The 13,519-nt window shown below is 37.9% G+C and overlaps 1 protein-coding gene across 2 annotated transcripts in view; it reads left to right on the top strand.

The window, feature by feature from the left end:
- The window catches only part of LRIG2 (leucine rich repeats and immunoglobulin like domains 2), a 50,765-nt gene that overhangs the window by 25,202 nt on the left and 12,044 nt on the right, over positions 1-13,519 (top strand). For both annotated transcript variants that reach the window (XM_080915762.1, XM_080915761.1), the window contains exons 9-12: positions 702-782; positions 2,462-2,533; positions 2,791-2,859; positions 11,944-12,107. In XM_080915762.1, coding sequence (XP_080771888.1) covers positions 702-782; positions 2,462-2,533; positions 2,791-2,859; positions 11,944-12,107 — 386 coding nt within the window. The remainder of the gene's footprint in view (positions 1-701; positions 783-2,461; positions 2,534-2,790; positions 2,860-11,943; positions 12,108-13,519) is intronic.

Below are 13,519 nucleotides of genomic sequence, written 5' to 3'. Positions count from 1 at the left end.
TGTCTGAAGAGAGCTATACTCTTATATATAAAATAAATAATTCTTTTAAAAAAAAAAAGGAAGGAAGAAAATACAGCACTCTAAGATGTAGTTGTATCATCTTTCGCTTCCCAAGAGGAATGTTGGATTTCTCTTGAGCTGTGACGTTCTGTGTTGGTCTTTCTCTTTGAGCTCTTAAGAGCCCAGAGGGAGTCTTGGAGCACTCAGGAATCTTATATTTGCAAGCTGTATCTATCACCTTTATTTTGAAACCTTCCTTTTTATAGGGCCCCACCTAAAATTTTTAATAGGCTAGTACAATTAGATAAGGCTAACTAGGAAGATTAATAATCTTATCAGGTTGCTTAGTTTGCTTATTCACATTTATTCATCCATGTATCTATTTTTGAGGCAAGGTCTCTCTATGAAGTTTTGACTGTCTTGGAACTCGCTGTGTAGCTTAGGCCTGCCTCTGCCTCCAACAGTTGAGTGCTGGGACTAAAGATGTGCACTGCCATGCCCTGCTGCTTAGTTAATTTATTAATTTCTCTATGTTTATCACAAATATTCCTTTTAGAAGCAGTACTGAGTCTTCATTCTAAATGACTGTTAAAATAAGCATTGAAATTTAGCATGTATGTCCCTTGGTGTTGCCTATCAGGATGCTGCCTAGTTGTGTGGCTAATATTGGCTAATAATCTTTTTCTCCCTGACACTTTCAGAGATTTGAGAAACAATGAAATTTCATGGGCCATAGAAGATGCTAGTGAAGCCTTTTCAGGACTCAAAAGTCTCACTAAATTGTATGTATCTGTGATGTTTATATATATCTAATGTCTTTTTAAGGAGCAGTTTAAAATGTTACTGCATAACGTAGCCAGAAAGTCTGAGTCTTCCTACCATCTCCTAAAAAGGAAAGTTTTGTTTGTTTGTCAGATAGATTGTTGTTTGGTACCTTTTGTTTATAAAGTATTTCTATGGACATTTTTTTTTATTAATTGAATTCTTACAATTAGCATTGTAAGAGATGGGTCTCATCATGGCATGTTCATATATATGTTTTATTACTTTTGTTCACATTCGTTCCCCTTTCTTACAGTCCTCTTTCCACTTTCTCCCTGCTGTTGGTGGTTCCCCTTTTACATCCAGGTAGTCTCTTCTGCTTTCTGATAACATATGTACCATTCTCTATTAGGTCTCTTGCTTTCCTCTCAGGATCCCTTTCCTAGTTTTATGACCTACAAACACACACACACACACACACACACACACACACACACACACACACACACGTAATTCTAAATCTAAGTTCTGCATATGAAAGAAGATGTTTGGTTGTATCCATTTTCTTGTAAATGCTATAAATTAATTTTTCTTATGGCTACATAAAATGTTTTGCATATATTTGTGTTACCTTTTCTTTATCTGTGCTTTAATGGGCATCTAGGCTGTCGTGTTTCTTGGCTGTTGAAAGTAGTGCAGCTCGGTGATGCAAGTGTCCCTGTGGCATAATGCTCTAGAATCCTTCAGGTATATATCTACCAGTAGCACGGCTGGCCATATGGTCGTCCTGTTTTTAGTTTTTGGAGGAGCCTCCATATTGATTTCCATAGTGACTGTACAAGTTAGCATTCTCAGTCTTGTGGGATTTAAATGAGTTACTGAATAGAGTTTTCTATTCAAGTAAAAGCAATGCTCTGAGAAAACATAGTACAGCTAGTAGTGTGTTTAATCATGGGAGCTATCTAGGGAATCAGTCTAATAGGAAAAATATTCTCCCATAAGACATTTGAGATCTCTGATAAGAATTTCTCCAGAGATTCATATCTGTCTGAACCTCTTTAATCTGACCATCTTTTATTAAAGAGAGAAATGGAGAATTGTGACAAAATGAAGGAGAGGAAATAGTATGGTCAAATGTATAATGTGTGAAATTAAAATAAAAATTTAAAGAAAAAGATGGAGAATTTAATCTCACTTAGCATAGGCAAGCTACCGTATTGTAGTGGCTAGGATGAATGTTCAGAGGACTTCCACTGAGCTCTGGGATCTTAGTAGGTGCTTTCATATTGTGCTTTGTATTAATTATTAAGTTCATAACTTTCTTTAAAATACTTGCTTTCATTAAGCTAGCGTGTGTAATTTTTCCCTTAGTTGTATCTCAGTAAAGCCATTGCAGGGACCAAAGGGATGGCTCAGAGGTTAAGAATGTGCACTGCTCTTCCAGATGACCTGAGTTTGGTTCTTAGTACCAATATTAGGAGGCTTATAAGCACTTATAACTTCACTTCAGGGGATCTGATATTCTCTTCTGCCTTCTGCAGGCACAACACTGTACATAAACATACTGTTCCCCAACACATACACACAGACACATAACTAAAAAATAATTTTTAAAATGTGTATAATACCACAGTGCAAGCATGTTAATACAATTATACCTCATGTAGGTAAATATTTAATGATTTTAATTTTATTTCAGAATCTTGCAAGGAAACCGGATTAAGTCAGTTACACAGAAAGCATTCATTGGCCTTGAATCCCTGGAGTATCTGTAAGTATTTCATATATATTACTCACTGTATAATCATTGTGCTAGACATGGTGGTACTTGCCTTTAATCCCAGTCCTTAGGAGGCAGTGGCAGGCAAATCTTTGTGACTTTGAGGACAGCCTGCTTTATATAGCAAGTTTAAGGCCAGCCAGGGTTGCATACTGAGACTGTATGTCAGCAGGCATTAATGAACATTTAAGCACTTATGTAACTTCACTACAGAAGTGGTTACTGATATTGCATTTTCTTGATTTCAGAGATTTGAACAACAATGCTATAATGTCTATCCAAGAAAATGCTTTTTCTCAGACTCACTTAAAGGAACTGTAAGTAATTTTCTTCTCTTTTGTTAATGCTCATTGTATATAAAGTACACAGTTTGTGTGCATGGTGCTCATATAGGTCAGAGGAGATCATTAGATTCTCTGGAACTGGAGTTACAGGTGATTGAAAACTGCCATGTGGGTGATAGAATTAAACCACCTCTCCAGCCCTTCATTATCTGTACAGTAAAGAAGGTAACTCACATTTCAGAAGCATGTGATTTAAGCAAGAGATAGAACAATGTTAGGCTGGAGAGATGGCTTAGTGGTTAAGAGCACTGACTGCTCTTCCAGAGGTCCTGAGTTCAATTCCCAGCAACTACATGGTGGCTCACAACCTTCTGTAATAAGATCTGATGCCACCTTCTGGTGTGTCTGGAGACAGCAGCAGTGTACTTATATAAAATAAATCTTTAAAAAAACAAACAAGCAAGCTAGTATTAACACTGAGTTGTTTCAGTGGTGCTGTCAGTTAGAGATAACCCAGCACTGTGCAGTCTGGAGTGTGAGCTACCACATGTGTGCTGCCTGTGTTCACAAGTCGGAACCTTAGCACTACTCCTAGGCTCCAATGTGGACTTACTTCTAGGTATATAGCTGATTTGTAAGAATTCAATTTAACTACAAATCAGTTTATCCTTTTTTCTATCAGTGTAATCTGAGAGTCAGCAAGAACATTTTAACTATTATGAGAACCTAGTTCAATGTATACTTTGGGTACTAAGCAGTCTAGTTTCAATGTAGAGATTCACTAGGGAGATGAATAGCAATTTAAACAGATTTCAGGCAGGCTCCTGACTCTTCTAGGTCTATCTGTGTTTGAACAGGATCTCTATATGTGGATCAGGCTGGCCTTGAACTTAAAGATACCTGCCTGCCTCTGCCTGCTGAGTGCTAGGCTTAGAGACATGCGTCCTCTAGCCCACCTGTTTTTTTTTTTTTTTAAGATTTATTTTATGTATATGAGTACACTGTAGCTGTCTTCAGACAGACACACCAAAAGAGGGAATCATATCCCATTGCATATGGTTGTGAACCACCATGTGGTTGCTGGGAATTGAACACAGGACCTCAACCAGTGCTCTTAACCAGGGAGCCATTTCTACAGCCCATCCCCCAACCCCTACTGTTTTTTAAGATTAGTTTTATCTGAAACCTTTCTGAGCCTAAAAGTTTAGCAAGGATTCTTCCATAGACATATCTGGGTATTCCTAGATACCCTAGATAACTGATCACATTTTTCCTCTACCATTTTTCCCAGGTGATGTTGAACACTCTGGCTTGCCTCTAGCAAGTCTTTCTAGATTTAGGTTTTAGCTGAACCCTCCTCAGTTCTGAAACCACCTACTGATTCTTACTCCTCTTTATCATTGGCTAAAAGTTCCTGTTTGCTGTTGCTTGTAATTGGAGTTGAGCCCAGCTTCTTTCCTCTGTTACAGAATTTCATTGCAGTGATCTCTGTGCCTGGGAGATGGTCTTGAATACATTCTGCCTTACCTTGCTTTAGCAAGTTTCATTGAATAACTTATCCTTTAACAATTATGGTGTTGTGACATGGATAGGATCAGATTCATCATTGGACCCCCCGGGCCTCTCACCCAGGATTCCCAAATATACACCTTTGAAGCCTTTGTCTTCATTCCTGACTGACTGATTGATTGGGGATCCAATGGTGAGTCACAGTGGTGAGCCATTGCTCTGGACAAACATCCACTGGAGCTGGTGAGGAGAGATTTTGATTCTTGAGATTCTGAGTTCAGCTTCTGAGCTGGGCAGAGTGCTTGCTATACTTCACACCTGCTCTTCCTGGACCTCTTTCCTGAGTGGGTTTTTTTTTTTTTTTACCTGACTCCCTGGTGTATTTGTCCTCTGTAGAATCTTTTATTTTTCTTGATCATATTCTGTTTTTCCTCTAGGAACTTCTCTGCCCTCACTGGAAACCCTGGCAATAACATGTTCTGCTAACTCTATTTACTTAACTGTTCACTTCCTAATTACTGGAATTTTATTGTCCTCTTGTGGGAAACTTATGGTCTCCCTGTACTCGTTCTTCTTAAGATCACTCCCTTCAGTCCCTTTTGAGTCTTTGATATGTCTGATGTGTGTCCACATCCTATTCTAGCTGCTCCCCTTTCAGGGTACCTATCATCCATTGGAGATTGTCAGGACTAATAGACCCCAAATAGCAATTGTGTAAGTCTGAGAAACACTGAATGGAAGTATTATTTTATCTATACTCAGATGGGCTTTGGTGATACCCAAATAGCTCCTATGTGTTTCTGTGTCCTCCCTAAGATTGATTATATGTCATGGCAGAATAATTTACAATTTTATAATTAGCATATATTGATTATATATGACAATAAGTTTCCTTATGACATCTTCATGCATGTATGTAATGTATTTTGATCATATTATTCCCTGTCCCCTTTATCCTCTCATCCCCTACCACTTCCACTAATCCTCTTCCCAAGTAGCCCCACTTGTATTTTTATGTCTTTTTTTGTTTACTTTTGTGACCCAGTGAGTTTCTTAGGGCTGTTTACAGAAGTATGGGCACCTTATTCATGCCTATAGCACTGCAGGAAATGTCTCTCCATCTGCAATAACCCTTAACAGTGTATAAATCCTCAGAGGGGAGCCCAAGTTCGTAGTCTCCTCTACAAAAATGTGTTTCGCCTTATCCTTTAGGACTGCATTCCCTGTGCTGAGACTGCATAGTACCAAACCTATACACACTATAAAATTACCTCTGCAGAATAATAGGGCTCACTTGTCCTTCAATGTCTTGAGCCCTGTTATTGCTTCCTTATCCCCTGTGGGTTGGAACTTTAACAAATTAAAGAAAAGTTATTTGAACCCAAGCCACTGTAACATTATACCACTTGATCTCATAGTATGGCCATGAAATCATTGGTGGGTGATCAGCATATGCAGTAGATGTACTAGACAAAAGGATGATTTATATCCTGAATGGGGCAGCATTTTATCTCATTAACCAAAATGGTATACAATTTGCAAAGCAGGAATTGTTTACTTTTGTGCTGCTTTTCCATGTAACATTTTTATATATTATTGAAATTGCAGGAAGCAAGCTGTGGATTAGAGAGATGTACTGAATTTGTAAATAAGTATCTTTCTCTTTGTTTTTCAGCAAAAGTTTGGAAAACAATGTAAAGTATAAGAAAAACATAATTTTTTTTTTTACTTAAAACTGCCTTTGTGAGGCAGAGGCAGGAGGATCTCTGTGAGTTTAAGACCAACCTGATCTACATAGTGAGTTCCAGGCCAACCAGGGCTATAGAGAGACCCTGTCTCAAAAAAAGTAAATAAAAGAGTTTATGTTAGTGTTTTACTGGTTCAAGATTGAAATGTTAGACTGAAAGATATAATTTCTGTTTGCATGTTTTTATATAGTAGTTTGTATGTGTTAGGTATGAATGTTAAATATGTTTGTGCAGTAAGAGGCCGGAATTGACATGAGGAGGTCCTCTCCTGTTCACACCTTAGTTTTTGAGCTAGGGTCTCCCACTGATCATGGAGTTGTGTTTTAACTCTTGGGAGTCTCCCTGCCCCTGCTTCCTTCAGAGCTGAGGTCACATATGCATGTGGCGGCACCTGCCTTTTACATGGGTGCTGGGGATTGGATTCATACTTTCACAAGAAACCCTGTAGCCCTGTGATAATTGTGTAGCTCTGATTAGTGGTTTTCAACCTTTGAGTTACAACCCCTTTGACAAACTTATAGCTCCAAAAATATTACATTACTATTCTTAACAGTAGCAATATTACAGCTATGAAGAAGCAACAAAAATAATTTTACAGCTGGGGTCACTACAACATGAGGAACATGTGTTAAAGGGTTGTAGCATTAGGGAGGATGAGAACCAACGCTCTAGATGGTATTGCCAAATTAATTTATACTTTTTAAAAAAAGAGTTCTTTTGGAATTGTCTTAGGGGAAAAAAAAAGAAAGAAAGATGAAAGGAAGGAGGGAAAGTAAGGGAAGAAGGAAAAGGAAAGAGCTAGGTGGTGGTAACACATGCCTTTAATCCTAGCACTTGGGAGGCACAGGCAGGTGGATCTCTGAGTTCAAGGCCAGACTAGTCTACAGAGTGAGTTCCAGGACAGTCAGGGCTACACAGAGAAACTGTCTCAAACAAACACCCCCCCCCCCCAAAAAAAAAACAAAATAAGAAAACAAAAAGAGAAAACAAACAAGTACTTATACGAATAAGCATTGAACTGTCAGATACATAGCCCATATGCTTTTCAAGTTTATATAGCTTGGGTAAACCATTCACGAATAAGATTAGTCTAATGTTGGCTTGTTAAAAATAGCTGTATTTTCAGAATTGTCAGCATTGACTGTGACACAGACAGTTTCACTTTATCTGGATTTATACTCAGCTTGTTATCTTCCCTAATGTTTGGACTGTGAAACTATAATTCAATCTGTGAACAGCATGTGCACTAAAATTAGTTACACATCAAGTCACAGTCAAAGGAAAAAAAAAAGAAAAGAATAGTGTTTAATTTTGTAGGTTTTTATGTGATCCATTTTTCTTTTTTGAGAGTTCCGGGCATGCCTTGCAGATGCTGAACACATGCTGGGCCACTCTCAGCCTGTGAGTCTTACAGGCCAGCTTTTCTCCTGCTTCAGCCTCCTGAATGAGGGTGTGAATAGCCATGTACCTTCATAGTCAGTTTTCAGTCATATTTTTGACTCTTACCTCTCTTAACATAATGAAAACAGATTTTCCATAAGACCTTTAATCATAATTAAGCACAAGTGAGTCAGGCAGATGTAAAAAGGATAAGTTTATGAGTGAACTTTTCACTAGTCACTATTTTTATGTAATGTGTCTATGTAAAACAACTAAGCCATACTAAGTGAATTGGTGAGATTTATTCATTGAATCTGTGGATAATTTCAAAGTATAATAAAATTTGAGGCATTAATTGTCAAATATTTTCAAACTTAAGGACTTTAAATGGCTTAAATTCTGTAGAAACAAAATGTATTTAAGCCTGTTAGTATGTTCTGGGCTGTAGAGAAAAAAAATGTACTATAGCTATATGCTTGCAGAAATTTTTAAATGGTACATTCTAAATTTAAATTTGTTACTCTTCAGATGCCGGTATATGGTAATTTACTTTTTGTGGGTTTTTTTTTTCTTTAAAATGTCTTAAGTATTCCTTTAAACTTGTAAAAATTTTTACTGTTTTATGTATATGGGTGATGTGCCTGCATATACATTTGGCACCACGTGCATGCTTGTTGTCTAAGGAGATGATAGAATGTTGGATCTCCTGGAACTCAAGATGGTTGTGAGCCATCATATGGGTGGTGGAAACTGAGCCTGGGTCTTCTGCGAGCAGCAAGTACTACTAACCTCTGAGTGGGAAGATCTTTATAGGTCAGGCTTGGGTGCTGCAGTGAACACATAAGTCTATTCTGCACACATTCAATGGTGGGAATTCTGGGATGTGAATACTCCCTAACTACAAAGACGGACTAGGAGATTAATCTAGTCATGAGCTCAGGAAAAAAAAAAGATATAATTGTAAAGGAGTCTTGGGGGAGAGGTAAGCCAGACTCGTGTCAGTGGAAGCTAGAAGAAACTCAGAGCTCCCAGATTTGGAGTTTCAGATGATTGAGAACTTGATTGGTGGGACTTGAGCAGGGTCCTCTGGAAGAGCAGCAGTGCTCTTAACTGCTGAGACATCGCTCTAGCTCCACACTTAATTTTTTTTAACTTTATAGTTTTCATGAGAAATTAAGGTTACTCAGTTTTAATTCATGTATATAAATTAAAAAGGAGTTACTGTTAATGTTGTTAGCTAATCCTGAAAGCAACAATGCTGTATACAAGGAGAGATAAATATAGTTTTGTTACGAAAGGATATAAAGATTTTTTTGTGTTTTTATTTAAAATTATTCATTTGCATTTGTCGATCTTATTTATTTGTGTGTGTGTCTGTCTAGATCAGAGGGCAGCATGTGGGTATCAGTTCTTTCCTTCTACCATGTGGGTCAGCTTAAGTCAAGCATGCCAATGGGTACCTTTACCCACTGAGCATCTCACCAAAGCCTCAGAGATATATTTGTAAAGTTGAGGGGAAAGTAATTTTTTTGTCAGTATGGAGTTGATGCAGAATGAAATTGGAGAACAAAGAACACAAAATTTGAATAGGTGTTAGAAAGTTGAAAAATCTCATGTAGTCAAGCTGGCTAAATTGAAGCAATTCTAAGAACTTTGACAAAGAGCATTAATATTAATTATTCTCCTCTGTACCATTAAAATACATTTTCTTTCATTAAAACAAGATTTCTGAGGTCCACCTATATTGCCTCTTGATTTGTTTTGTCCTGCTAAGCATATTCTCTGACACTAAGCCAACCACACCTCCAGCTTCCCCACCCACCCCATCCCCCCTTGAAACTGTAATTGACCAGGCCTGCCTTAAACTCCTAATCCTCCTGCTTAAGCTTCTGATTATCAATCCTTACCAAGTTCTCCGTCCTGTAGTTTGCTCTTGTCCTCTCTAGCTTTCTGAGATTATATGTCTATTTATTCCCCAGCATCCTGATTTGGTGCTTGATAAAACAGCCTTTCCCAAAGTTCTGTTAGCTAAATACCTCATGACATTTCATGTATTCAAGTAATAAATGGAAAAATCTGACAGTTGCCAAGATTTATCCTAAAGCTGCTTTGAGGCCAGCATCTAAGAATTTGTAGCTACACCTCCCCACTTCCCCACACCCTCACCTCCCAGACAGTTTCTCAATGTAGCCCTGGATGTCTTGGAACTTGATCTGTAGACCAGGCTGGCCTCAAGTTCAGAGCTCTATTTGCCTCTGCACCAAGTGCTGGGATTAAAGGTGTGTGCCACCACTGTCCAGCTGCAGCTAATCTTCTCTGGACTTAAAAACATGAGTTTAAAGTTTGTTTTGGTTTAGCCACTAATCCTTGTTTTTCTTTTCATAGAAATGACCCCCCCCCCCCATTAAATAGCTCAACTACTTATAGCACTATTCTCTCCTTCCTTCTTTCCTTTTTTCTTTTAAGGAGGGAGGGAGGGAGGGAGGGAGGAAGGAAAGAGAGAGGGAGGGAGGGAGGAAGGAAGGAAGGAAGGAAGGAAGGAAGGAAGGAAGGAAAGGAAGGAAGGAAGAAAACCTGTAGCATGCAAGATGATAACTCAGGTCTATAATTTTAGCAACTAGGAGGCTGAAACGTGAGCCTTTAGAACCATGATGCCCACATACAGTATTTATTTAACTCTTCATTTGTCTCGTTTGCTTTCTACCCTACACACTTGACTCTGCCCAAAGAGCCTAACAGAGTATACACGCACACAGTCCTCCCCAAAGTATGTGAATACTACATAATAAAATATTAATAAACTATTTTTAATTTATATATAACTCTTTCATGTGCTTCTACATTTATGCATGAGGAAGAATACCAAAGACCATAGTAATTTTAATAAATACCAATTTAAAAATACTTTAAGAGCTTGTTAGATGATAAAAGAGGTAAAAGCACCTCTAAACTTCCAGCCTGATGACCTGAGTTGGATTTTAGATCAGTGGAAGGAAAGAGCCTCCACACATACACTGTGGCAAGACCCAATCCTCACCAAGTTAAGAATAGAGCTTTCAGTCAGAGTAAGTTGTAGTGTTCCCCAGATAATTTGCTTTCTCTGCTTTTATATTTAAGGGATCATGGTGAGAATCACACTGATTCTTCAAAGGGATCTGTCTTATAGACCACAGTTTTTAAAAAAGAGGTTCTTGCTCTGAGTTGAAGTACACATTGCCAGAGAGATGAAGTGCTTTCAGTCTTGATGGAATAATTTGGAAGTAAAATACACTTCCCACAGTAAAAAGCTCTTTTGGTGCTCCAAAATCTGTGATTAGCTTTTGCCTTCAATGTTTCAAGATTTTAAACCTCAGGAGTATAAAGGATTGTACAGTGAATATCTACAAACCTGCAAACCATTCGCCAGGATGTACCAGTTATTAATCTTTCACAAACATACCCAATTCCTGTTTCTTTTCTCATGCTGACCTTTACACGCTCTACATATATATAGTTTTTATGTATATATGTATATTGTGTGTGTGTATGTATGTCTTTTGTTGTTCTCAGACCATTTAAAAGTTGTAGAGAGATATCAAGGGAGTAGAGAGTTAGCTTGGCAGTTAAAAGCAGTTGTTGGTTTTGCAGAGGACTCAGGTTTAGTACCCAGTGCCCACATAGAGGCTCATAACTATCTGTTACAGCTTGATGTAAAATTCCTAAAAACAGGGACATTTTTTACATAGCTATATTATCGTTTTCATCCTCAACAAAGTTAACATTTACAAAATTACATAGTAGATTGCTAATTTTCATATTTTCTGAATATCAGGAATAGCGCCCTGGCTGGAGATGCAGCTCAGTTGGTGAGGTGCTTCTTTAGCATGCCTGAGACATTCAGTCCCCGAGATCATGTTAAATTAGATGTGGCGTTGAACACTTGTAATACCAGTGTTTAAGTGGAAGTGGAAGCAGAAGGACCAGAAATTAAAGGTTATTCTTTACCACACATACACAGTAAGCTCAAAACTATCCTGGAATATATGAGACCCTATCTTCAACCAAAAACAAAGCATACAAATGTATGTATATTTACACACACAATATATACACATACATATCTCTCTCTGTTTAGACACACCCCCACCCCCGCCAGTCAAGAATCATGTTTGTTAGTGGGTGTCATGTTGTATATCTGGAATTGCAAGTTTGAGGCCAAACTGGGTAGTTAGAAACTGTCTCAAAACAGTTCTCCCACAACAAATAAATGTGTATGCATACAGTCCTTCAATTGCAGTGGCTTTTACTGTCTTTAATTTAAAACAATTCTCTTTCAGTCTTTCTGATTTTTTTTTATAGTGCTGACTTTACTAAGGCTAATGGTCTGTTTGTTTTATTATAATTAGGTGAATATTTTTGATAGTTAAATTTATATATGTGTAGCAGGATTTTACTGCAGAAGCTAAAATGAAAGGTTCTTTTCCTTGTTTTCCTTCTGTAGTGTTCTGAACACAAGCAGTTTGCTCTGCGATTGTCATCTGAAGTGGTTACTTCAGTGGCTGGTGGATAACAACTTCCATCACTCTGTGAATGTAAGCTGTGCACATCCTGAATGGTTAGCAGGGCAAAGCATCTTGAATGTGGACTTGAAAGATTTTGTCTGCGGTTTGTATTTCTGTTTTAAATTTTAAAGTTTCTCTTAACTATTGTAACAACAAAATAGAGAGGACAAAACACCATCACCATCACCATTGACAGAAGCACTCTCGTGACCTGACTAACGTGTTGTGAGGCCTTGTGCTGTTCTCCAAGCCCTGCCTCAGTGCTTACTTAATACAGGCCACATTCTGTGTTCTGTGATGGTGTTCTTCTCACTGTTTTTGTTTTGTTTGTTTGCCTTAGCACAAGGACCTTCTCAGTGTCTTTGAGTGGCAATGTGAATGTAGGCTTTCATTTGAGAGGAATTATAACTTTAGCATACATAGTAGCATTTTTTTTAATGTGAAGACTTAGTAGATTCTGAAAACTACCAAGAAAAATCTAGAAATTATATTAGTTTATGCTATAATCATAAGTGTATAAATAGTATGTGTTTATAATGACCAATTTCATTTTTTTTTGTATGCAGTCTCATGGAAAAATATGCCCGACAACTTGGGATGATCAGTTCTCTTTTTCCATCATGGGGGTTCCAGAGAGCACACTCATGTCATTAGGCTTTAAGACAAAGTCTAGTACCCACTGAGCCATTTCATTGGCCTTGATGGAATTCCTTCCTTCCTTCCTTCCTTCCTTCCCTCCCTCCCTCCCTCCCTCCCTCCCTCCCTCCCTCCCTCCCTCCCTCCCTTCACCCCTCTCAATTTCTTTCTTTAGATTAATCTATTTTTATTTTATGTGTATAGGTGTTTTCCCTGCATGCATGTCTATGCACTGTGTTTTTGCAGTGTCCAAGGAGGCCAGAAGAGGATATCAGATCCTCTGAAACTGGAGTTGAAAAAGTTTGATAGTTCTGGTGTTCTGGGAACTGGAACTGGGTCCTTTGCAGGAACAGCCAGTGCTCTTAACTGCTCTTGAATCCCTTTTTACAATTTCTTTAGACTTAAGTTTCTAAAGACTAAAATTTCTTAAGACTTAAAGTGGCCAGTCAGTGGTGGCACATGCCTTTAATCTCAGCACTCAGGAGGCAAAGGCAGGTGGACCTCTGAGTTTGAGGCCAGATTGGTCTACAAAGTAAATTATAGGACAGCCAAGGCTATACAGAGAAACCTTCCATGTGGTAGCATATCTTGGAGACAATGGAGATAGTCATATGTCCTAAATACTTTGTTGTTGTTATCTTGGGGTTTTTTTGTTGTTTTGTTTTGTTTTTTGTTTTTGAAACAGGATTTCTCTTCATATCTCCAGCCCAACATTTTTATTTTGAAAGTATTTTCAAAAATAAATCTATAATTTTCTTTCTCAACTTGGAAGATTTTCTTTTATACCTAAATCTTCTTTACAATGGATTAAATTCTGTTTCCATTGTCACACATTCCCCTTTGACTTTTACTTAGTTTTATGTAAAGCATACTATGCTT

This window comes from Micromys minutus, assembly GCF_963924665.1.
Source record: "Micromys minutus genome assembly, chromosome: 4".
Classification (NCBI taxonomy): domain Eukaryota; kingdom Metazoa; phylum Chordata; class Mammalia; order Rodentia; family Muridae; genus Micromys; species Micromys minutus.
Note: the sequence above shows the minus strand (reverse complement) of the source record. Positions and strands in the feature narration are given on the sequence as shown.